Source organism: Ursus americanus, chromosome 20, assembly GCF_024610735.1.
Source record: "Ursus americanus isolate L20-20 chromosome 20, mUrsAme1.1.p, whole genome shotgun sequence".
Taxonomy (NCBI): Eukaryota; Metazoa; Chordata; class Mammalia; order Carnivora; family Ursidae; genus Ursus; species Ursus americanus.
The window spans coordinates 20,488,385-20,512,361 of NC_142146.1; the positions used below are offsets into that span (position 1 = coordinate 20,488,385).

General features: G+C 36.5%; 1 protein-coding gene across 2 annotated transcripts in view; it reads right to left on the reverse strand.

Annotated features, from left to right (window-relative positions):
- Nucleotides 1-23,977, reverse strand: part of UBE2E2 (ubiquitin conjugating enzyme E2 E2) — a 357,299-nt gene that overhangs the window by 32,651 nt on the left and 300,671 nt on the right. For both annotated transcript variants that reach the window (XM_045791659.2, XM_045791660.2), the window contains exon 5: nt 13,256-13,403. In XM_045791659.2, the coding sequence (XP_045647615.1) occupies nt 13,256-13,403 (148 nt within the window). The remainder of the gene's footprint in view (nt 1-13,255; nt 13,404-23,977) is intronic.

Here is a 23,977-nt window from a genome sequence, read left to right on the forward strand (position 1 = left end):
CACGCCCTGAGCCAAAGGCAGACACTTAACAACTGCTCCACCCAGGCACCCCTATTTATTTTAATTAATTAATTAATTAATTAATTAATTTATGAGAGAGAACGAGAGAGAGAACAAGCACAGGGAGCGGCAGAGGGAGAGGGAGAAACAGGCTTCCCGCCAAGGAAGGTACTCGACGTGGGACTCAATCCTGGGACTCCAGGATCATGACCTGAGCCAAAGGCAGATGCTTAACCGACTGAGCCACCCAGGTGCCCCTCCAGTGTTTTCATTTAAAGCCTTGCCATCCATACACAGGACAAAGAAGTTCAGAACATCAAAATGAGATTACTGTCCTATGCATGGGATACTGCTTTGGCAATGCTACTTACAGAGCACAAGACTTTAATATAGTTTCCAAACTAGATTTAAAAAAGCAAATATTTAAAAAAATAAATAGAAAAGCAACTGTTTAGCTGGAGGAAGAGGCCATGGCATTGGGAAGGTGTGTACTGACTAAGAATGGCAACAACTCACAGGGTTCAGCCACATTTTCAGAGTTGACACCATACCCTTTTGAGAGTTGATGGGCCATTCCTGCCCTGGCACACCAGATGGACAAAAGCCATTGCTTGGCACATGAAGCGAAATGGAATATTCCAAGGTTATACGAGGCCAACAGACACTACAAGCTAAGTCATACGGTTATAGAGATAATACTAAATAAAGCTCTTTTAAAATAAAAACAAATAAAAAATAGTTTGATATCCTTCTTTTCTTTCTTTTTTTAAAAACATTTTTCTGGGTGAAAGAAAGGTTAAAAGAAAAGGGCGAGCAGCAGGTGACCAATTAGGATAAAAAAAGAAAAGAGAAAGAGAAGCAGTAGCAGAAAAATAAAGAGGCTGAAAATACAGAAAAAGAGGAGATGGCTAATAGGAAAAGGGAGAAAGGAGAAAGACTAACCAAGGATAGATACACCACAAAGCTCTGTCCTAAGGAAATAAATATGTGCTGGTCCATTTCACTTTGCCATTAGCTCCAGCTCAGTGATTCTTATGGAGGATAAGGATACACTTTAGGCTTGAGGGAGGAGTCAAATCAGAGCCTGGGGTGAAGCTGGAGTTTGTATGTGTGTACTCTGAAAATACACACAGTAGATCAATTGTTTTTATATTACAAACTACAGGAAGTAAAGCACAAAAGAGTCCCTGGGCTAATGCGGACAGGCCAAAGATGAGTAAGAAAGCACTGCAGGGTCAAAAAGGCTGGGCAACAGCTATATATAAGTTCTAGTCTCCATCTCTTTCAAAAAATGATGTGGGATTATATTACTTCTTAGATGACCTCTGATGTGGTTCATTCTTTTTCTCTTAATTGCTTCTTCTTTTGGAAATTGTGAAAGAGGCAGTCTGTAGACGGCAGTAATGAACAAGCTGATGTGAGAATGTAAGCAAAAGCCCAGTGGTTCACATTGCTTTGGCTATTTCTCTTTCTAGTCAGAAGGAAAAATTTAATGCTTCACCTTAAGAGTATCACTATTCCTTCGTGTCTCCACACCTGGTCCCTGAGGATATTAGACAACTACTAACAAAATACAGAATAGTTTCATTAACAATTCTTCTGTACATAGAGATTCTTTAAAAAAGTCAGTGTGATCACAGAGGGATCTCCTCAGTGCTACATGGTGTCAGTGGTCTCAAAAGGTGGTAGTCCCTGAAAGGTCACCTGAAGAGGGAATGTGACAGCCATATGGGCAACGGTACTAGGACAGAAAGGAGATCAGAGCACCACGGCCTCTGGGCTGAGGGATCCTTCTGAGTGCACAATGGGCAGGCGACATCCTGTACAATGTTTTATGCTGTTATCAATTTTTAAAAATGTATTCACTTAAATTTACATAAAGTAAAATCCATGCTATGTCATTTACAAACCAGGTACAGGTGTTACTGATAATAAATATTATTAGAATAGTTCAATTTATCAGTAACAAACATATTGTATTAACAAACTACCACATTATAGATATGGACTAAATGAGGACAGAAGTCTAAGTTGCAAAATTAATTAACCAACAAAGAAATAGCATTTAGAGTTTCAAAAGTGGCATACAATGAGGATCTAAGAGAATTACATGAACCATACTCAGCTACTTAATAATCTCATCACTTCTACATATTTTAAGTGATAGAAAAGACACCTGTGGCAAATGCCTACCTAGGAATAACACCTGAAACCTTTTTGTTCGTGTGGAGAGCAAGAGACTATAGAGCAGTTGGACAACAGACACAGGAAAAATAAGTCGTCTTGTTGGAACTAAACTCTCAGTGGAGCCTGACAGTTATCTCTCCTGACAGAAGCTGTAAATAAGCCCAAATAGTGAGTGCTATGGTTAAAAAAAAAAAAAAAGAAAAGTGACTATAGAAGGAAAGAGGACTAATTTTAAAGAGTAACAAACTTACTACTGATCCTCAGCTGTAAAAAAATGAAAGGAAAAAAAAAAAAAAAACCACCAGGAGAGGTTATTTAGGGGAATAGGAAAGACCTTCGACCTAAAATACACAATTTTTGCATAATTCTATCCCTATCATTAAAAAAAAAACCCTCTTCTTATTCGAGAATGAGAAAAAGTAATCTTTTAGTCCTTTTTCAACTGTAATCTTTATCTTTTAATCATCTTCATTTAAGAAATAATAAAGAAAAAATTAATTAAAATCTAGACTAAATGTTTTTGACTCTTCAGAAATTCCGCAAGTAAGGGAAAGAAAGAGTCTTTCAATCACTCCTTGGGAAAACAGTTCTACGTGAAATACACGTTCTCATATGAGGAAAGAACGGTGCCTGTTTATATTGAGGGTCTGGTTCACTTTTCAATTTCTTATTTGTGCTTTCAGAGCCTGTCAGTGACAACAACAGAAGAAACACGTAGCTTCCTAACAGCTTTACCCAGTCCCCTCGACGGCATCAGATGCCAAAGACTTGAACATACTTCACGGGAGAAAAAAACCTCTAATATAATCTGCTATTTTTTAAACTAAGAAAGACACTCATTAATTGATTTTAATGGATGAAGAGAGCAGTTTTAGGAGAATGTAGAAATTGATAAGCACTGATCTAGTCCATCCATTTCCTTATTAGTGTTTCTCAAAACAAAAAAGAGTTCACTGGTGATTTCTAAAAAGGAAAACCCCAAAATGACATTTTCTAAAAAATAAATTGAAGAGAATTTTCATCAAAAATTAATATATACAGCAGCTTTATAATGAGATTGACTTCCAAACCAATAAATTAGAGGTTATTTTTGCAGGGACAGCAATAGACTTTTTAACAGAAAACTTGTAGCAACGGCTAATCCCCATATCTAGATTTATATTAATTAAGGGGCAATAAATATGCACAGGGAAATGCTAAGGAGAAGCAGGTCAAAGCCAGGGCTAAACACTGAGGTCAGTGTGTCTAAATTTACACCAAGATTATAATGAGACAAACTTAACTGACAAATACACTCTGCTGAGTCCCATCACATTTGAGTTTGCAAAGCAAAGAACCTCAAATGAAAATTAAATACTTAATCTTTAAAGATAGTTGATTTAAGAGAAATTTAATAAGCATGTGTTATTTTTATGAGAAAAAACTGAAGATATTTCCATTTTGAAAAAAAGAAAACCCAATGCTGAGACATTTTCAAGGAGTACATCTAGACCCTTTTTTCACCTTTAAGATATCCTTGCTCCGCCATGAAAACTATGAATATGCAACACAGCCAGAGTTCCCCGAATGCAACTCCCATATATAAATCAATGGCTTGTCTAGTATGATAACTGCAACTTTAAATCACCTTTCCAGAGAATTAAACAAGCAAATGAAAACCTCCCCCAAACAGTAACCTGTCACTTATAAGCTTTCACCAAACTGGACACAGACTTTTTTGAACTCCGATGTGATGAATCCCAACTTGAAGCTAACCACAATACTCTGAATATGAATCCACTGTAAGGATGCATTTTCTGCAGGAATGGAACCATTCTGAGTAAGGCTAACTATAAAATACACCAGCCCCATCAGACCCTTGCCTAGATAAAGATATATACATTCCTCAGGTAGATGAATCCTCCTAGAGAGGACCGGGGGGGGGGGGGGGCGGCTGGCACTGTTATGTGCCTTTCCCCCCAGCATAGCAGGATTATTTATTATTCATGTACTGTAGCTGAGTGATCTTTTCTAGAGCTTTTCTTATGAAAATCTAACGCCGGTAACTCAAAGCTAGACAAATCATAAAGGCATCTCCTCTAGGTCTCCGTTTGTCCTAACTTCCCTTGTGTATTTGAATTAGACTGTATATGAACACGTTTCCAACACGGCAGCTAGTCTAGACAAAAGTCAGTGACTGGAGTCCACGTGTGGCCACGATGCTCTGAATAAAAGGTTGTGCACCTCACTGATGTGAGCAGTTGCCCCATAAGGTACTACCTATCCCTGCCTACAGGCATTCAGTTATACGGGTTTTTGTAGACTGCCCTCGACACTTGAGTATCACAAGAAATATGACTTATTTGGGGGAAATGCTCTCAGAGGGAAGGCAGTGCTGAATTAGGGGGAAAATATCCTTATATTTTCAAGAAAAGATAAATTGGGGCATTCAATATTCAAGCTTGTAAGTACTTTATTTGGCAATAAGTTTCTCCATAAAATACTTAAGCAGGAAGTTCTTCAAATATATCTAAAACATTTTGATTTATGATTTTTTTTCCAGGAACACTATCTGTAGTGGAAAGAAATATGCCTGTCCTTTAAAGGAACTCCTATGCTGCTTAATATGCAAATTCCTCACCAATACAACATGACCAAAAATTCAACACCTATAAGAAGCATCAAGCTCCAGGATCTCTTACAGGACAAATATAAGGACTAGGAAAAAAGAAATTGTTGTGTAGGAATAATTAGTCTGACATTTCAGAAGCATCTTCTTTTTAAAATAAGAATTATTGTGAGAGTTGTTACTGGAAGCATGCTGCCAGGCCAGATATTGAATGGAAGGCTTTTAGAAAGTAAGGAAATATACAGATAACTGCTTGGTAATTAAGGGTCTCAGACTCAGACATTGGTAGGGTTACATTAATTCTTCATATTTCCATAACTATAATATTTCTCCCAAGACACAATATGATCTCAAATATCCAAATTAAAAAGGCAACATGTTATTCAATCATCCAGATGTTTTGTCCACACAAGTAAATCCCTGGACAATTAGAGGATTTTTATTATGTTGTTTCAGAACTCTCAAATTTCCATATTAAAACACTATAGTGCATTGTTATGATTTCAAATATATATTATTTAAATGTGTTGTTTAAATAATTTATCTTCATTTCTCCTTAAAAAGAAAACTAGGACTACCAGTAGCCTACTTCCCACAGCAACACATTCTGCACACTTCAGTAACAAATATTAACAAATAATAATATTAACAAAAAATAAGTAATATTCTAATGCAGTGACCTATTCTGAAGTTTACTGTATTATTTCTTTTAAAAAGGGTTGCCATGAAAGTTAATAGTATGAAGCAATATTATCTAAGAATATTTAGCCTGCCTGAAAAAAAGTCCTTGATAACCTATAAAAATACACAAACCTTAAATAAAGGTAAGTTTTGAAGCTGACTGAGGAATACATTAGGGTTCATTATAACCATTTTCTCTACTTTATGAATGTGAAAAGCCCACTTCCTCCCTGTCCTTGGTAAAGCAGAGTCTACAGCCATCTAGTGTAAACATTTTACTAGTATTTCCTACATGTGCTTAAACATATTAGGTCTTCACTTACTTAAAATTTCCTACAATTCATTAAAAAATTACTAATCTGGTTGACGTCCTAATTATACTGAATTGGTGAGATTTTAGTGCTGTTTTAGGACACACCAGTCAGAGTCCTACGAAGGATGAGAGGAAAACTCTACAGTGATAAAAAGCAAAACAAAACAAAACAAAACAAACCCAGAACAGATATTATAGATCGCCACCCTAGGGATTCACCTTCCTGCTTTAAGAATGCTAGTAGCATAGGGGCGCCTGGGTGGCACAGCAGTTGAGCGTCTGCCTTTGGCTCAGGGCGTGATCCCGGCGTTATGGGATCGAGCCCCACATCAGGCTCCTCCGCTATGAGCCTGCTTCTTCCTCTCCCACTCCCCCTGCTTGTGTTCCCTCTCTCGCTGGCTGTCTCTCTCTCTGTCAAATAAATAAATAAAATCTTAAAAAAAAAAAAAAAAGAATGCTAGTAGCATAGCTATTACCTGGTTCAGAGCTGTTTCCTGGGTCAGAGGTAAGGAAACAAGTGAGAAAAATAAACACGAGCATGATAAATACAAGGTTGTATTTTCTTCCTTACCAAAAGGGAGCAATTTCTCCAATGCCCTCCCCCTCCCTTTTAAGATTTTATTTGAGAGAGAAAGCATGAGAGAGAGAGAGACAGAGAGAGAGAGAGAGAAAACACAAGCAGGGGGAGCAGCAGAAACAGAGGGAGAAGCAGGCTGCTTGCTGGCAGGGAGCCCTACGCGGGGCTAGATCCCAGGACCCCAGGATCATGACCTGAGCCGAAGGCAGGTGCTTAAACGACTGAGCCACCTGGGTGCCCCTAACAGGCATATTTTGAATGCAACCCATATAATAGCCAATAAAGTATAGTTTTAACCATCTTTAAAAGAAGCTACCAAGGAGATACATGTAACTAAGAAAGTAACAATGTTTTTGTGGTCAGCATTTTTGGACAATGATATATCAAAAAAATAATCAACAGCTAATATTCTTTTTAACCTAGACAACTTGGATGTTCAAGACAGATATCAAACTGATTGTTATGCTAAATAAAGACTTGCCTATACAAAGCAGAAATACCAAGGGTTGATTAGGACACCTGCTCTGTCATGGAATCATCTCTCCCCTACACACTGAAGCCACCAATCCCTTCCTGGCAACTCTGAGTCAACTTCTTTTTACTTGTTTCACTACCTGGCAATCCAAAACCTAAACTCATGGTCAGATAATTTTAGCTTTCTTTTCTCGTTCTGTGTTTTCTAGAATATCACGATACTTTGATAAAGTGCCATAAAGTTGGATCTTCTAGTTTATATTATTATATACTAGTATCCCTTGTAAGACAACTAGAGTTCCCTTCTACAGAATGACAAGGTAGGGAAACACATTTATAAATATATAGGTAACCAGAATCATACTTTTTTTTAAAAAGATTTTATTGATTTATTTATTTTAAATGGAGAGTGGGAGACCCATTAGCAAACAGGGAGAGGGGCAGAGAGGGAGGGAGAGGGACAAGCATACTCTGCACTGAGCATGAAGCCCAGTGTGGGCTTGATCCCATGACCCTGAGATCATGATCCCAGCTGAAATCAAGAGTCGGATGCTCAAACAACTGAGCCACCCATGTGCTCTGATACTTTGTTGCTGGTGGTGTTTTTTTTAAACCAAATGTATGATGGTACAGAATCACTTCTGTGAAACTTCTTTAATTCACAAAACAGAAATGTTCTTCTCCTTAATGATGCGTATTCCCTGATTTTATACATCCTTTCAATGAATCTTCAGTTCTTCTAGGGCCTCCACACCATGGACAGCATATTCCAAATAGATCTGAATGACCCTATGGGAACCTGTGGTTCAAGAGTGGGCAGTGTGCCAGGATTCAGGATAATACTGAGTTAGAACCCAAAGTCTTTCACACATTCTTTTTGGACTTTACTTACTCTCCTGTTTTTTAAAATACCAGGTAGATTGACTACCTTCATATAAATATAGCCTTCTTTTACATAAGGTGTCAGAGAAGTTAAAAGACTATGAATTATAGCCCATCTACATTCATATTTGGAAGTACTGATTAGAATGACTTCTGGAATTTATCAATGTGACATATTATAGAAGAGAGCCAATTCTTCACAAAGAGAACAGCTTGAAGTTAGCTTTATGTTGTACCATATATTTCTACTTCATAATTTTCTCACTTTAAAAAAAAAGTCATAGGCATTAGGAGAAACCTTATGTCTACGCACCCATATTTAATGTCTTCTTTGGAAAAAAATTTTTTTGCATTCCCGTTAAGATAGCCAGCTTTGAAAACAGGTAGGCTTATTGTTTTTACAGCTTTATCTGAATTTCAGTTAAAGAAATTGTTCTTTGCCAGTTCTCAAGTGTAGTAGAGTGGGATGTGTAGAAGCCAGGTTCACGTTCCTATGGTAAGCAATGGAATCCTCTTAAAAGTCCATTGATGTACCTTTCATCAGTCTAACAGCTCATAAGCTTAGGGTAAAAAAATCTACACAAATATGCCTGTGTTGAAATAATTCTACTTTATGGTCCCCATCCCCTAGCAGTAACTATCAATTATAAAATTTTCATGTTTAGTAACATAATTTATTATACAATCATAATCAGGTCAAAGACAAGCAATTAATAACAACCAAAGTTAGGTATCTGAGACAATTTATGGATAAGGATTGTATCAGTTGTTTAAAAAACAGGCCATAAGTGATCTGAAACAAAGGGCTGGGACGTTGGAGAATGAGGAAGAGGCCATTCTCCGACCTTTTCCAGAACACTATAAAAGAGCCATTGGGAACAAACTCCTCTTTCCATTTGCTCAGTCCATTTGAGAAGAATAAAGCTCTTACCAATGACGCTGCAGCTGTGCTCACCCTCGGCTTAATCATTGTGTAAGGCTGAAGGTTAATTAGCTGCCATTCTTAGTCCTATTTGTTGTTCTAATAAAGATATGCATAAATCTATGACTGGGAGTAATCAATACTTGATTTTTATTTGGAAGGTGCTAGGGGGTAGGGGGAAGAGCTCATCCATCTTGAGTGGTGTTGTTTGTGGGTATGCTCAGAGCATTTTCGTTTGACCTGGTCTGTACAGTTCTGCCTGTTTGAAGAGTGGCCAACAAAGACTTCATGGTTGTATGAATGCAGGACCCTGATGGCCCAGGTTGAACCACGAGGCAGCTTTTAGTTTGAAGGCAGATGACAGGGGAATGAAATACACAGGGAGAGGGTCAGAGCCCAAATGATCCCCTCACAGAACAAAAGAGCCAAATCGCACACCTTTTACAGATTATACTGCTGCTCAACTTTGGCAGTAAAAAGAAATCCTTATTATGGAAAATTTCAAACAAAATTCAAAGGTAGACTAGTATAATGAACCCCCCCCCAATGTAGCCATCCCTCATCATTCAACATTTATAATGGTCAATCTCATATCTTTCACATCCTTATCTACTTCTGATCTTTCTGGATTATTTTGAAGCAAACTCTAGATATCAAAGAACTCTATTTGCAAATAGTTCTATTTTTCTAAAAGATAAGGGCATGTAAAAAATTCATAATCAAATTTCTGTTTTATTATGCCTAAAAATTTCTGGCAATAATTCCTTAGTATCAAATGCTCAGTTTTCAAATTTCCAATGATCTCATAAATGCCATACATTTGGGGGATAATTTTTTAATGACACAGTATCAGAATTACATTCAGAATAAAGCAAGATTCTAACACTTTAGATAGCAACAGCAGTAGAGTAGAAAAGTAGAACTGAGATAAATAAAATAATGCCAGATGTCATCCAGATTTATAAACTTTTCAGAAAAAGAAGAGAAAAAAAGATTAGAAGTATTTCTGAAAATTACTCTGTAAATAAAGCATCTGATATAGGGAAACTGTTGACCTGCTTGTTTTAGTTCATAATTGTCAGTGTTCTCAGGATAGTTAATTTTGTACAAGGCAAAATACCCATTATTTTTAGGTCTGAAGACCATAAGATAAGCATATTTTAAACAATAAAGAGACCTCATATAAAGAATGTGATAAATATCTAAGAGTTTAAAAAAACCACAAAAGAGCAAAAACAAACTTCAAAAGATAAAATCAAATAGAACAGGGCTTAAATTTTGAATATGCTTGAGAAGAGAGTATTGACAAATAAGAATATTCCATGAAAAATGGAAATCTGATTAGTACTTTAAACTTCAGCAATTCATGGATTAAATCACATTCACCAAGGAGGCCTAAATTCTGAGAGCCTGGAAGGTTGGTCCTGGCCTTTTGAGCTTATCATCCTCTATTCCTTTCAGCTGCCACTCTGTTCCTCAGCAGTGTGACACAGCCAAACTCTGGCAGCCAGGTGATCTCTGACAAATAAGAGTGCTCTGGCAGACTCAATACACATCACTGTGAAGTGTGAACAGTCCTATAAAGGCCAGCAGCTAGACCTATCTAGAACGCTGCACTGGGAACAGAATGATTATCACTGGTATACCCGTCCACTGGCTGGTAACTGTTGGACATTTTGCCACCGGAGAATTAATCCTAGGAATTAATGCAATAGGGACTACTAATTCAAGGTTAGGTTTTCCAGAGTTTAAATCCAAGAAGTGGTGGTGTTTACAGATTATTCAATACTCTCTTCTCTCAATTAAATTCAACTGAGTAGGGATTTAGCCATTGAATGTATGGCTATTTGGAGTCCTAAAAACTCTGGGAAATGACATCAACAACAGTCCACGACTGTTTATAAAGCACTTGCTCTTGTACCTCGTAGGAATGCTGTGATTTAGGTAGGGCTGATGGTTATCTCTGTTTTGTATCAGAAACTGAGTCTGAGGAAAGTTAAGTCACCAGTACAAGTCACACAACTAATTAACAGTGGAGCTGGTATTAAAATCTGTAACTGCTGACTATAGACACCATGCAGTAAGGATGTGCAGCCCCACCTTCAAACATTTAACATTTATGAATAGACCAAAAATTCTTAAAAGAGACAAATGTAAATTATGAGAAAAGTATGAAAATTGATTTAAAAGATCAGTTTATGTAGGGAGAAGAGTGAGAAAACACTTTTAAAATTGGTTAAATTTATATCCTTATGCAAAGCCTACCTTGGAACTGATAGCGTTCTGGTGTTAAAATAGCTCTACAGATTCAGTACAGGAAAATCTTACTTATTTGTGTTCTATCAAACTTATATGTGTGATAATTTGAAGATAGGTTAGATTGAAGTTTAACTTAAATCTAGGGGGGAAAATCTGCAGAAGTGACCCAAAAGAGAGTGAAGTAAATCAATTAAACAAAAGAACGGATATTTTGATTTAAGATAAACAACTCTTTTCAAGACTCTGAATGTGTGAACACACATAGAGACGATGTGCCAATTAGGAAAGGTTTTTATATGTGTTAAAGAATAAACATTTAGTCTGTTGGCATGTATTTTACAAACGATATTGTATTCTTTTATCAGGTGGGCTATAACTAATTGGTAAAACTTAAGGTTTTATCTTTAGGCTTATTCTTTACTTTTTCTTTATCCTTTAGGCTTATTCTTACTATCAATAGCATTATTTTCAAAATCTATTTAATTTATGCAATTTTGCTTTAGCCATGGGTGATTTTATTGTTATTGTTTTGCAGAATGTATCTGTAATTTTCTGAGACACAGAAAAAGAAAAAAAACTCTAATTTACTGAATAGAAATCTTTTTGATTGCTGAGAGAAGGCTTTGTTGGGATGAAGGTAGTAAGCGGGGATTGTACAGAAAACAGTTTCCCCTATATGAGCTGATTCAGAAAGACAGGCCTATTTCAGCTGACTGGGAGACCAAGCAGGCCTGGCTACCACTGGGATAAGGAATGCCTCTCAGCATGGAGCTTTTTCTCTAAGTGTGAAGTTACACCTTATTCCATGTGTAAGAAGTGAGGAAATTCATCTAGTGCTCAGAAGTGCCTCATAAATAGTACGGTCTCGAAAGTCTTTTTCTTTTCTCCCCCTAGTTTTATTGAGATATATTTGACATAAAACACTGCTAAGTTTAAGGTGTACAGCATGATGACCTCATGTCAAAAGTTTCTTGAATAAGTGACTTACTTCTCAAAATAAATTTTTCTCTTAAAATACCACTCCCCTCTAAATTTCAGCAAACCCCAGAAGTATTCTTTTAGGAGTGGGGAGGCAGATGCAGTTCCATGTTCCACCATTTCCAGGAGGACCATGTGGTTTAGGCCTCATATCACACAAAAAATGTCTTTTGATGACATTACCTCTAAATGAAGTTATACACAGTCATACAGACAAATGGGACTGAAATAGGAATAAGGAGATAGAACACAGTATTTGTCATTCAGTTTTAAATTAGTGCAGCATTACTGAACTTCACTATCTGGGGCAAAAGTATGAAATAATTTAAAAACCATTTTATAATCTTGCACGATTACATTTTATTTTCCTTTTGGTTGAAGTATTTTTATATATATCCTTATTTTAAAAAGTTTCTACTATTGAAAAATAACAAACATACAAAATTCGAACAGATAATTTATAATTATAATTCATGTTTTATAAACCAATCAGGAGCCTAAGAGAGACCCTGATTCCCCTTTGTCATTTCTCTCTTGTCTAAAACTTCACTCATCTAGTGAATAGAGTTTATTCCTGGACGTGGAAGATAGAACCACATGAAATATTAACACCACTAATTAAATACTCAAAGAAGAATTTCTCATTGGAAACATCAATGAAAACTCTGTAGCTACCTCTGGATTTTTGTAGTTTCCAAAATAAACCCATATATGTAAGAAATTGGCAGTTGGTTTGTCTTCTGGTTAAAAGAAGCTGGTCAAAGACACATAATCACACATCTAGGACAACACAGAAAGTAAGAACTTTTACCATTAAGCACACCAGCAAGCCACAAAGGCTTGGCCATAAACTCTCTTTAGTTTTCCTGGGAAGCTGTATTTCCTAGTTGAGGACCATTCAGCTTTTTTGTTCTATTAGCTTGAAAGGACGCATGGTTATTAAAATGCCAACAAGGTCACGTCTGCATGGTGCTGCTTGGTTGTTATCAGATTTTAATAGCTCACATTTCTCAAATTAACATCTTCTGGTAGGCATCTAATTAAAGATTAAGCCATTCAATTTGAATTTTTATTATTATTTGGCAGCAGAATGTAATGCATTCTTTAAATGCACTTTCCAATCCAAAATGATTTTTCATTAATTTTTATCACACTATGCCTTTTCCTTCTTGGCAAATAATAGGTCTTAAAAAGACTAATGAGAGGACCCAATTTAAAAAGAAAGCAGTTACATACTATGGAAATTTAAAATCAATAATAATAATAGTAGTTATAGTAGCAGTAGTAGTGGTGGTGGTAGTAAACAATTCACTAAGGTCTGACATTTAAGCCTTGAATAGACTTGAATTCAGTATTGGACTTAAAGTCTCTTACCAGGATTGCAATCTGTAAGAAGTGAGCAGATGGAGAGTAGAACTTTAGAAATGGTTAGGGCTGGACTCCAGTTGTCCTTTAGGATGTCCAGACAGATGACGCCCTGGCTGTTAATATTACAGTGATAGATTCTTGTTCGGAAGGTAACCTAGGAGAAAATGTAAAGTTGTTATAAACAGACATACCTTTTATTAGACAAAATAATCCAAGGGTCGATGGTTGAACCACATACTTAAATTTTCCTTAGGCACATAGAAGAATCAATAAACAAAATCATTGTTTTAGAATTTGTTATCCTGGACACAGAGAACTAAACCCCAATAGTAAGATCAAGTCCTTTTGCTTTTGATGAAGAGTGCTATCACTTAACTAATGTTCTGGGGACTGAACACGCCCTCAGTGCAATCGTAGGAATGTTTGTAAGAGAAAAACTAACTGTGACTTCTAAAAACATTTCAAAGAAAAAATTTCAAAAATGAAAATTTCAAAGGAAACTTGTTGGAGTCCAATTGTTTTAAGGATTTTGTATATTTTAAAGTTCAAAACAGCATGGGAATACTATAAAAAGAACATAAATATTATTCATCATGGTTTAAAAACATGAATTAGGCATGTATGTAAATAATATAGTTTATAAAAAACTATATTAGTTGCAATTTATGAACCTTTTCCTCCTTAAATTGTGTATCTTGAATATAATATTAGCATAGCCTACCTCTGACCTGTGATAGCTAGATCACCACTGCACTTTGTTTAGGTATAATTTTGAAACATGTTTATGAAAGTTTTAAAGAACTTCGATTCATGGGGCCCCTGGTTGGCTCTGTCGTTAAGCGTCTGCCTTCGGCTCAGGGCGTGATCCCAGCATTCTGGGATCGAGCCCCACATCAGGCTCCTCCGCTGGGAGCCTGCTTCTTCCTCTCCCACTCCCCTGCTTGTGTTCCCTCTCTCACTGGCTGTCTCTATCTCTGTCAAATAAATAAATAAAATCTTTAAAAAAAAAAAAAAAGAACTTCAATTCAAAAGTTAAGTCTAAGTCAGTTTTATAACTCTGGTAAAACTGTTTTATAAAAGTCTTATGTAAATAATAATAAGATCTTAATGCTATTTATTAATATGTTTATAAGTATTCTCAAAATTTAAGTTGAAATATAAAAAAATCTTGGTGTTTTAAAGACCAGTCTTCTGGAGCCCTAAGTTCAAAATGGCTATGAACCAAAAAATAGATGGCAGATCTTTGTTGCCACCTCACCAGGGCATCCAGCATCCACTCAAACATCAGATTTACTTAATATGTAAAATCAAGACTCAGAAAGTACAGACAGATCCTGTCTTCTACAATTACTGAACAATACAGTACCATTTTCAGGCTAGATTAATACTCCTAATAAGAACTGCCCTTCAGGGGCGCCTGGGTGGCTCAGTCAGTTAAGTGTCTGTCTTCAAATCAGGTCATGATCTCAGGGTCCTGGGATCGAACCCCACATCTGGCTCCCTGCTCAGCAGGGAATTTGCTTCTCCCTCTGCTCATTCTGTCTCTCTCTCTCTCTCTCTCGAATAAAGTCTTTAAAAAAAAAAAAAATTGCCCTTTCAGCAACATGCCAGACCTTACAGATAAACTTCAACATTCCTTCTACACAAACACATTCCGAACACCTAGCAATGTTGAAGAAAATATAACTAACATTTAAAAAAAATGCATAGCTGAATTTGCACAGAGAATCCCTAGAGGCCAGAATTGAAAAGCAAAAATTACAGTAAGCACATGAGCTGACAGTGCAGCTGCCAAGGGTGGGACCTGGGAAGAGGAAGGGGGTGAGGGAGAGTAGCCAGCCTTGATAAAATGGAGGCTTGGGTTTTGATGACCTCATGGAGAAAGGTGAAACCTTGGGTCTACATGGGGCAAGAGGTTGGAATTGAGAGCCCTTACATAGATTAGGACACTTGAGGAGCTAGTCTTTTAGTAAATGGATGGACTTGAAAAGATAATGTCTTCTGGGAGAGATAGCACAGACACTTGCTAGAGAAAGCCTAGGCTCTGAAGTGAGGAGAAAAATGTTTCCCCTGAATTCTAAATCTTGGGCATATATACTACGCAAACACCAACTGAAAAAGAGTTTAAATGGCTATGTTACTATCAGAGCAAATATATGTTTAAGGCAAAATGAATAAAGACGATCGCTGCATTATGATAAAATGAACAATTCATCAGAAAAATGTAACAATTCTGAATCTGTGGTACCTAACTAGATAGCCAAAAATATAAGACGTGAAACTTAGCAGAATTATAAGGAGAAAATAACACATCTACAATCAGAGGGACATTTTGCTGCAGTAACTGAAGTCATGCAGACCAAAATGTAGTAAGGATACTGAAAATAGGAACAACCAAATTAACAAAATCAAGGGACTGAATGAAGATGAAATTCCACACTCACAAGGAATATATATTCTTTTCCAAGCACATAAGAAAAGTTTATAAAAAACTGATCATATGCTATGCCACAGAGGAAGCTTAACATATTTCAAAGAATTACTAAGACCACAAAGGTTCTCAATCAAATGTTTTGGGAAACTGAAAAACACATTCTTCAAATAATTCTTGAATCAAAGGAAAAAATCAGCTACATTTATAACTGAATGACAATGAAATGTTGGATTGCCAATACCAAACTTTGCAACTTGGCTAAAACAGTTGTCAAAAAGAAATCTATAGGGGCGCCTGGGTGGCTCAGTCATTAAGTGTCTGCCTTCTGCTCAGGGCGTGATCCTGGCGTTCTGGGATCAAGCCCCACATCAGGCTCCTCCGCTGGGAGCCTGTTTCTTCCTCTCCCACTCCCCCTGCTTGTGTTCCCTCTCTCGCTGGCTGTCTCTGTCAAATAAATAAATAAAATCTTAAAAAAAAAAAAAAAGAAATCTACAGTTTTAAATACACAAATTAGGAGGAAGGACATTTAAAGGGTGTTTAAGGAAGGAAAAAGAATACAAGAGTTAATCCCATAAAAGTAGAAAAAACACATGAGCAGAATTTAAAGAAACAAAGAATACCTAGTAATATTAAAATTCTGCAGAGAAGTCAGAGTGCCTATTCCTTTACGTGCTAGATGAAAAGACAAAATATTTTTATGATCCAATGTAAATGACGAGTGGCTTTTATATACAATGTTTTAAAAATCTATCAGATACTGACTGGGTACTTGGAGCCAGTTAATCCTCAAAATAACTCAAAGCACTGGGTGTTATACGCTAGTTGCGTATAACTAATTCATTAGTTATGAATCATCGAACCTTGCATCAGAAACCAGGGATGTACTGTATGGTGACTAACATAATGTAATAAAAAACATTAAAAAAAAATAACTCAAAGAGGTAAGTAGTAGTATTGTACCTGCTTTTAAAATAAAGAAGCTGTAACTCTGTGAGGTGATGGATGTTAACTAAACTTATTGTGGTAATCATTTTGCAATACATACATATGTGAAATCATTTTGTTGTGCACCTAAAATAAATACAATGTTCTATGCCAATTATATCTCAATAAAATGGCAGGAAAAAATAAATGAAGGCACAGAGGGGCTAAAGAATGGCATGTGGTTGCACAGTTGGTAAGTTGGAGGAGCCAGAATTTGAATACAGTGTCGCTGACCCAAAACCTCATGCTCCCTTACTTAGCCTCAATGCCTGTTTTTTTTTTTAACTGTAATTTGGAGATGATTATAGATAGATTCATACTATGTTGTAAGAATAATACCGATGAATCATATATGTTCCTCATCCATTTTCCCCCAATGGTAACATCCTGTAGAACTGTAATATCACAGGAAACTCACACTGATACAGTCTGCTGACCTTTTCCACTTATCACCAGTTTTATATGCACTCATGTACTCGTGTTTCTGTGCAATTTTATCAGATGTAGATCTGTGTGACCACAATCACAGCCAAGATACAGAACAGTTCCTTCACAAACATCCTTTGTGTTACCATTTAACTGGGCAGTCACCTTCCCACTTTCCTTCCTTGATTCTTGACAACCACTACTACTGTGCACCTCATCTCTATGATCTTGTCATTTCAAGAATGTTATATAAATGGAATCATACAGAATGTACTTTTTGAAATTGGCTCTTTTTATTTGCACATTTCCCTTGAGATCCATCTAAGTTGTTGCATTATCAAAAGTCAGTTCCTTCTTATTGCTAGGTAGTATTCTGTAGTATGGATATACCAGTTTGTTGAACCATCTACCTAACTTGAAGGACAAATGGATTGTTTCTAGTTTTTAGCTATCACAAATAAAGCTGCCATGAACATGTGTGTGTGTTTGTGACAACATAAGTTTTCATTTCTCTGAGATAAATACCCAAAAATGCAATTGTTGGGTTGTATGATAAGCTCATATTTAGTTTTTTTTTTTTTTTAAAGATTTTATTTATTTATTTTGACAGAGAGAGACAGCCAGTGAGAGAGGGAACACAAGCAGGGGGAGTGGGAGAGGAAGAAGCAGGCTCCCAGCGGAGGAGCCCGATGTGGGACTCGATCCTGGAACGCCAGGATCACGCCCTGAGCCGAAGGCAGCCGCCTAACGACTGCGCTACCCAGGCGCCCCAGCTCATATTTAGTTTTATAAGAAACTGCCATAATTTCTTCTAGAGCACTTGAAGTATTTTACATTCCCACCAGCAGAGTGATCCAATTTCTCTGCATCCTTGCCAGCATTTAGTGTACTGTGCTTTATTTTAGCCATTCTGATTGGGTGTAGTGGTTGGCAACACAATTGGGTGTAGTGGTTGGCAACACATTGTGGTTTTAATTTGTATTTTCCTAATTGCTAATGATGTTGAACACTTTTTCATGTGCTCAATTGCTATCTGGATACCCTCTTTCTTAAGAGAGGATGTTCATGTCTTTTGCCCATTTTCTAATTAGATTGTTTTTTACTGTTGACTCTCTATTTTAAGTGGAGATATTTCATTACAAGCAAAATATAGATGGATGAAAAACAAAGCATGAGTTTGCAAAGAATCATGTGGATTTTCTGGACAGAGAATGCTTTACTCTTTAATGTTTTACAATGCTGATTAAAGGATCTACTTTGGTGATGTTTGTTAACTTTTGTCCCAACAGGTGTTCATAAATAAAACACACCGAATCAAACAGGGAGTTTGATTGTTCCTACATTTTAATGCTGTAGGCTACCAAAAATAGTACTTTAAAATATATTTTTTTTAATTTGTGTATGGTTGAAACACAATGTTACATTTCTTTCAGGTGTACAACAGTCATTCAACATCTCTATATGTTTTGCTCTGCTCACCACAAGTGTAGCTACCATACAATGCTATTACAACTGTCACCACACAACACTATTACAATATCATTGACTATATTCCCTATGCTGTACCTTTTATTCCTGTGACTTATTCATTCTGTAAGTGGAAGTCTGTATCTCCCACTCCTCCCCACCCATTTTGCCTATTCCCCAACCTCTTTCCCTCTGTTAGCCATCAGTTTGTTCTCTGTATATATAGGTCTGATTCTGCTTTTTGTTTATTCATTTGTATTGTTTTAGACTCTACACAAAAGTGAAATCATATGGTATTTGTCTTTCTCTGTCTGACTTATTTCACTAAACATAATACCCTCTAGGTCCATCCACATTGTGGCAAATGGCAAGATCTCATCCTTTTTTAAGGATGTGTATATATATATTGTAGGGTATATATATAGTGTAGGGTATATATATATATATAGTGTATATATATTCTTTCAATTAATATTCTATTGTGTATATATGTGTGTATATATATACACAACAGAGTATCAATTGAAAGAATATATATATACACTATATATATATATATATATATATATACACACTATACACACTATACACACACACACACACACACACCCCACATCTTCTTTATTCATTCATCTATTGTTGGGCTTTTGGGGTGCATATGTCTTTTCAAATTAGTGTTTTCATTTTCTTTGGGTAAATACCCAGTAGTGGTTATTAGATCATATGGTATTTCTAATTTTAATTTTTTGAGGAACCTCCATACAGTTTTCCACATTAGCTGATGATTAGTGATATTGAACATCTTTCCATGTGTCTGTTGGCCATCTGTAGGTCTTTTTTGGGAAAACTGTTTATTCAGGTCCTCTGCCCATATTTTAATCAGATGGTCTGATTTTTTTGGTGTTGAATTGTAGAAGTGGTTGATATATTTTGGATATTAACCCTTTAAGGGATATATTTTAGCAAATATCTTCTTCCATTCAGTGGGCTGCCTTTTTGTTCTGCTGATGGTTTCCTTTGCTGTGCAAAAGCTTTTTATTTTGGTGTAGTCCCAACAGTTTGTTTTTTGTTTTGTTTCCCTTGCCTTAGGAGACATATCTAGAAAAATGTTGCTAAGGCCAATATCAGTGAAATTACTGCTTGTGTTCTCTTCTAGGAGTTTTATGGTTTCAGGTCTCATATTTGGGTCTTTACTCAATTCTGAGTTTATTTTCCACAAATACCACCATTTTAACAGGAAAAAAAAATGATGATCAGAGTTTTAAGAAGTGTCACACATCTACCTATTGTAATGTAAGCTATGACTTTCTTCAGGGTTCCCTTATCACACTCCTCTATTTCTTTTTTTTTTTTTTTTTTAAAGATTTTATTTATTTATTTGACAGAGATAGAGACAGCCAGCGAGAGAGGGAACACAAGCAAGGGGAGTGGGAGAGGAAGAAGCAGGCTCATAGCGGAAGAGCCTGATGTGGGGCTCGATCCCAGAACGCCGGGATCACGCCCTGAGCCGAAGGCAGACGCTTAACCACTGTGCCACCCAGGCGCCCCACACTCCTCTATTTCTACTATCACACTTGCCACAGGACCTCCTCATCAAACCATGAATTACCCATGAAAGTATTTTCTTTCAACTGATGTCTAATACAGTGCTTGGCACACAGAAAGAGCCCATTGTTTACTGACCAACTGCTAATAAATCACAGGCTAGTGCTCAAACAGACAAGTATCTTTCTGAGGGGTTGTACCATCTTATTGTTCTTTAGGTAAAAGAACATTTTAAAACCACAACTTATAGTAGACTGAAAACTGGAAAACTGGGGAGAATAACCTGAGAAAGCAAGACATATTTGTTAGTACTGCCTATTTAAATAATGAAAAAAATTTAAAAAAAAAACATGTGGCCTGGTCAGATCAGCAACGGTGTTCCACAATGAAGGTAAAAACTTGATAATAACAGCTCTTGAAACACCCAGCATTCTCTTCCAGACCCTATCAGCAAAACCAGGGGAAACAAAAGAGAAGAATATATGCAAACTGATAAGGAATTGTCTGTAGTCCTTTTAGACATTAGTGATACAGAAACAGAAAATGATGTTTTGAATATTGACAAATATCAAGGGATTTGTACATGTTAAAAGGAAATTTTTAGAGGCTGAGAAATCACCTTCCTTCCACCCTCATTCTGCAGAAGACTGCTCACATCTGATTCAATTTTATAGAAAGACCATTATGTTATCTTGTTCAGGGGGCTGGACGGCAGTACACCCTTCATTTCACCCTTCTGACAAAAAAACAAATGATAAAAAATGACAGTAAAGAAAATTCCAGTTCCATGCAGGGCTTAATACTCACTGAGTTCTGTGTATCACACAACCTACACCTGCATTTGCATTTATTGCTGTATTTGAAGCACAGCTCAATACTGATGTTTATCATGATAGCTATCATTCCTCAAGGAGAGATAAAATTATATTGAGAAGACTGTTTTCAAAGGCAGGGAAGACAGAACATTTTCGAACATTTTCCATATATTAAGGAAATTTAAAAAACGATTTGGATATAGTGATATAGAAAACTTGTTTATCCAGAATATCTAATTCCTAGATGACCCTGGATGAGAAGCGTTTTCATTGATGTGTGCTACATAAACACATAACAGAGGCATGTGGGTGTGTATGAGTGTGGTAGACAGGATAATGCCCTACTACCCCAAAGATGTCCACATCCTAATCCCTGGAACCTGTGAATAATGTTACCCTTACATGGTAAAAGGGACTTTGCAGGTGTGATTAAGTTAAGTTCTTGAGATGGGGTGATTACTCTGGGATTATGTGGGTGGGCTGGATATAATCACAAGAGCTTGGTAAGAGGGAAGCAGGAAGATAGGAAGGGGATGCCAAGGAGTAAGAGTGAGGTGTGGAAGCAAGAAGCCAGAGTGATGGGGCCATGACCCAAGCAACGCAGTTGGCCTCAAGAAGCTGGAAAAGGTAAGGAAATGAATTTCCCCTTAAAACCTCAAATAGGAATGCAGCCCTGCCGACACCTTGATTTTAGTTTGCTGACATCCAGAACTGTAAGACAAGAAACTCATATTGTTTTAAGACTCCAAGTTTGTGTTGTTATAGCAGTACTAGGAAACAATACATGTATGTATGTTTCCCAGCTGCATTATTACTTTATCTTAAAAGGCAACTTAAAATGTAGCTGTGCTATTTCTATATTTCACAGAATCACCTCGCCTTAAAAATAATTTTAGAAAGAGTTAACAGAATTCTTTACGTTGACTATAGCCTAAAACAATGCTACTAAGTAGTAGAAGTCACTTTGCTACTCTGAGCCCCTATTTCCTGACAAAATGAGATTTAAATTAGATTACTTTCAGGCCCATTCTAGTTCCAAGATCCAAGAATTATATTACAAAAAGAATATGTGGTTTTGGGAGCTCAATGGACTTGAGCTGGAATTCTGACTTTGGATGAATCAACTTAGCCTGTTTGAGATTCAGTTTCCTCATCTTAAAATGGGGAAAAATACTAGCTATTCCCACAGTGGCTGTGAAGATTGAAGTACACAAGAAGTTCTAATACACGCCTGGCACTCAGCAGAAATTCAAGCAGTGCTAGTGTCTCTTTCCCTCTTCACATCTCCTAGTTTTACAAGGCTATTTCAAAACGCATGTGTTCACGTAATAATTCCCCTATCACCTGAGTTTTAAATGTATTTTCTTTGTACCACTCCTTTGCTCTAGGGTAAGGACAACATTCCACATACAGACAAAAAGTGGTTTTGTAAAGGGAGAGAAATCATGTAGGGCATGAGTGCAGATAGAGAAGAAAATATTTTAATAAAGTATTTCTGCCAAACTGATTCTAGACAATTTAGGAAAATATTTTAAAGTAAAGAAACAACCTTAAGGCTGAAAAGCTGATAATGACATTAAAAATGATCATTTAAAATAATATTTCAGAAATAATCTCTATTTTGCACATAGATTCCATTTTTTAAAAAACTTTTCATCAGGAGATAAATGACATGGTGATTTTACTGAGGAAGTATAAGATCGGTGAGAAATATATTCCTCTTAAAAATACTTTTCCATGGAGACCCAGAGAGGAAATATTTGGAGCTCCTGTGCTATAAATCAGTGAATCACGTAACAAAGGTCCCAAAATAGCAGGGTTAACATCATTCAAATGGATCTTGGCTGAAGGTTCACTATGAAACTAGTTTATTTGAACAATTTATTAGTACACATTTAAAAAATGTCAGTATGGCTACCCTTTTTGAGATTTCAAGTGCTCTTTTCTTAAAGTGGACATAAGAGCACTGCACCAACAACGATCACATCCTAAGGCAAAATAAAAACTGGAATAACCCATCTAGGTGAGGAGAACCACAAATCTTAAAGAAACTCTAAGAAATACGCAGTAGCAAAACAAAACCAAACCTGGAAATTAAATCAAAAAAATTAAAAAAAAACAAACCCGGAAATATATTTCTTCTCTCATAACTGGCAGTAAAGGAATTAAAATTAAACATTACTTAGGAATTATCATGTGTAAAGCTGATACCCACCCTGCTGTGACTAAGACTGTGCAGCATGCTACGTTTAACTACAGGATAGAGCCACTTTTAAAAAAAGATTTCAAATACTATTTAAATGATGAAAAATAAAAGAACTGTAGCGCATAGATATTTACATTTAAAAAGTCTTTCTCAGTTCCTTTTAAGCACAGACGTAGAAAAACATTCAACTGGAAAACTTCCCCCATCGTGAGTAGTAAATCTCTTGAAGACAGGAACATTGTATTCAATCCTCAGGGCCCTCTCCTACCAGCAACACCTGATTACACCCAAGCCCTGCAAGGGAAGATACTTGGTATGACTTTATTAGGGACAGATAATTAGATTCCTTCTTATCTAACTTATAAAAATTAAATTTGTATAGAATGTTTCAGGAACATATCTATATTGAACGAGGTTCAATTTGATTCTTTTTCCAAATTTGTGTGTTCTTTTTTATTAGTGACTTGATCTCTCATTGTGTTTCCTATTCCCTTTTTTCCTCTTTTTTTGGGGGTGGGGGCGGAGAGGCAGAGGGAGAGGGAAAGAGTGAATTTTAAGTAGCTCCATGCCCAGCGAGGAGCCGGATGCAGGGCTGGATCTCATCAACCCTGAGATCAAGACCTGAGCTGAAATCAAGAGTCAAACACTTAATTGACTGAGCCACCCACGGACCCCTCCATCCTTTTCTCTTTAAAAGATTATCTCATTTCTTTTGACTTGTTCTACTGATTCAAGTTTCAGAAATGGTACTGATTCTCTTTTATGGTAGGACCATATTATAGAGCCGACTGCAATCTGAGTATGAGTTCACCCTCAGTGCATTATTTATTTCTCTGTAGAAGTCCCGTGTA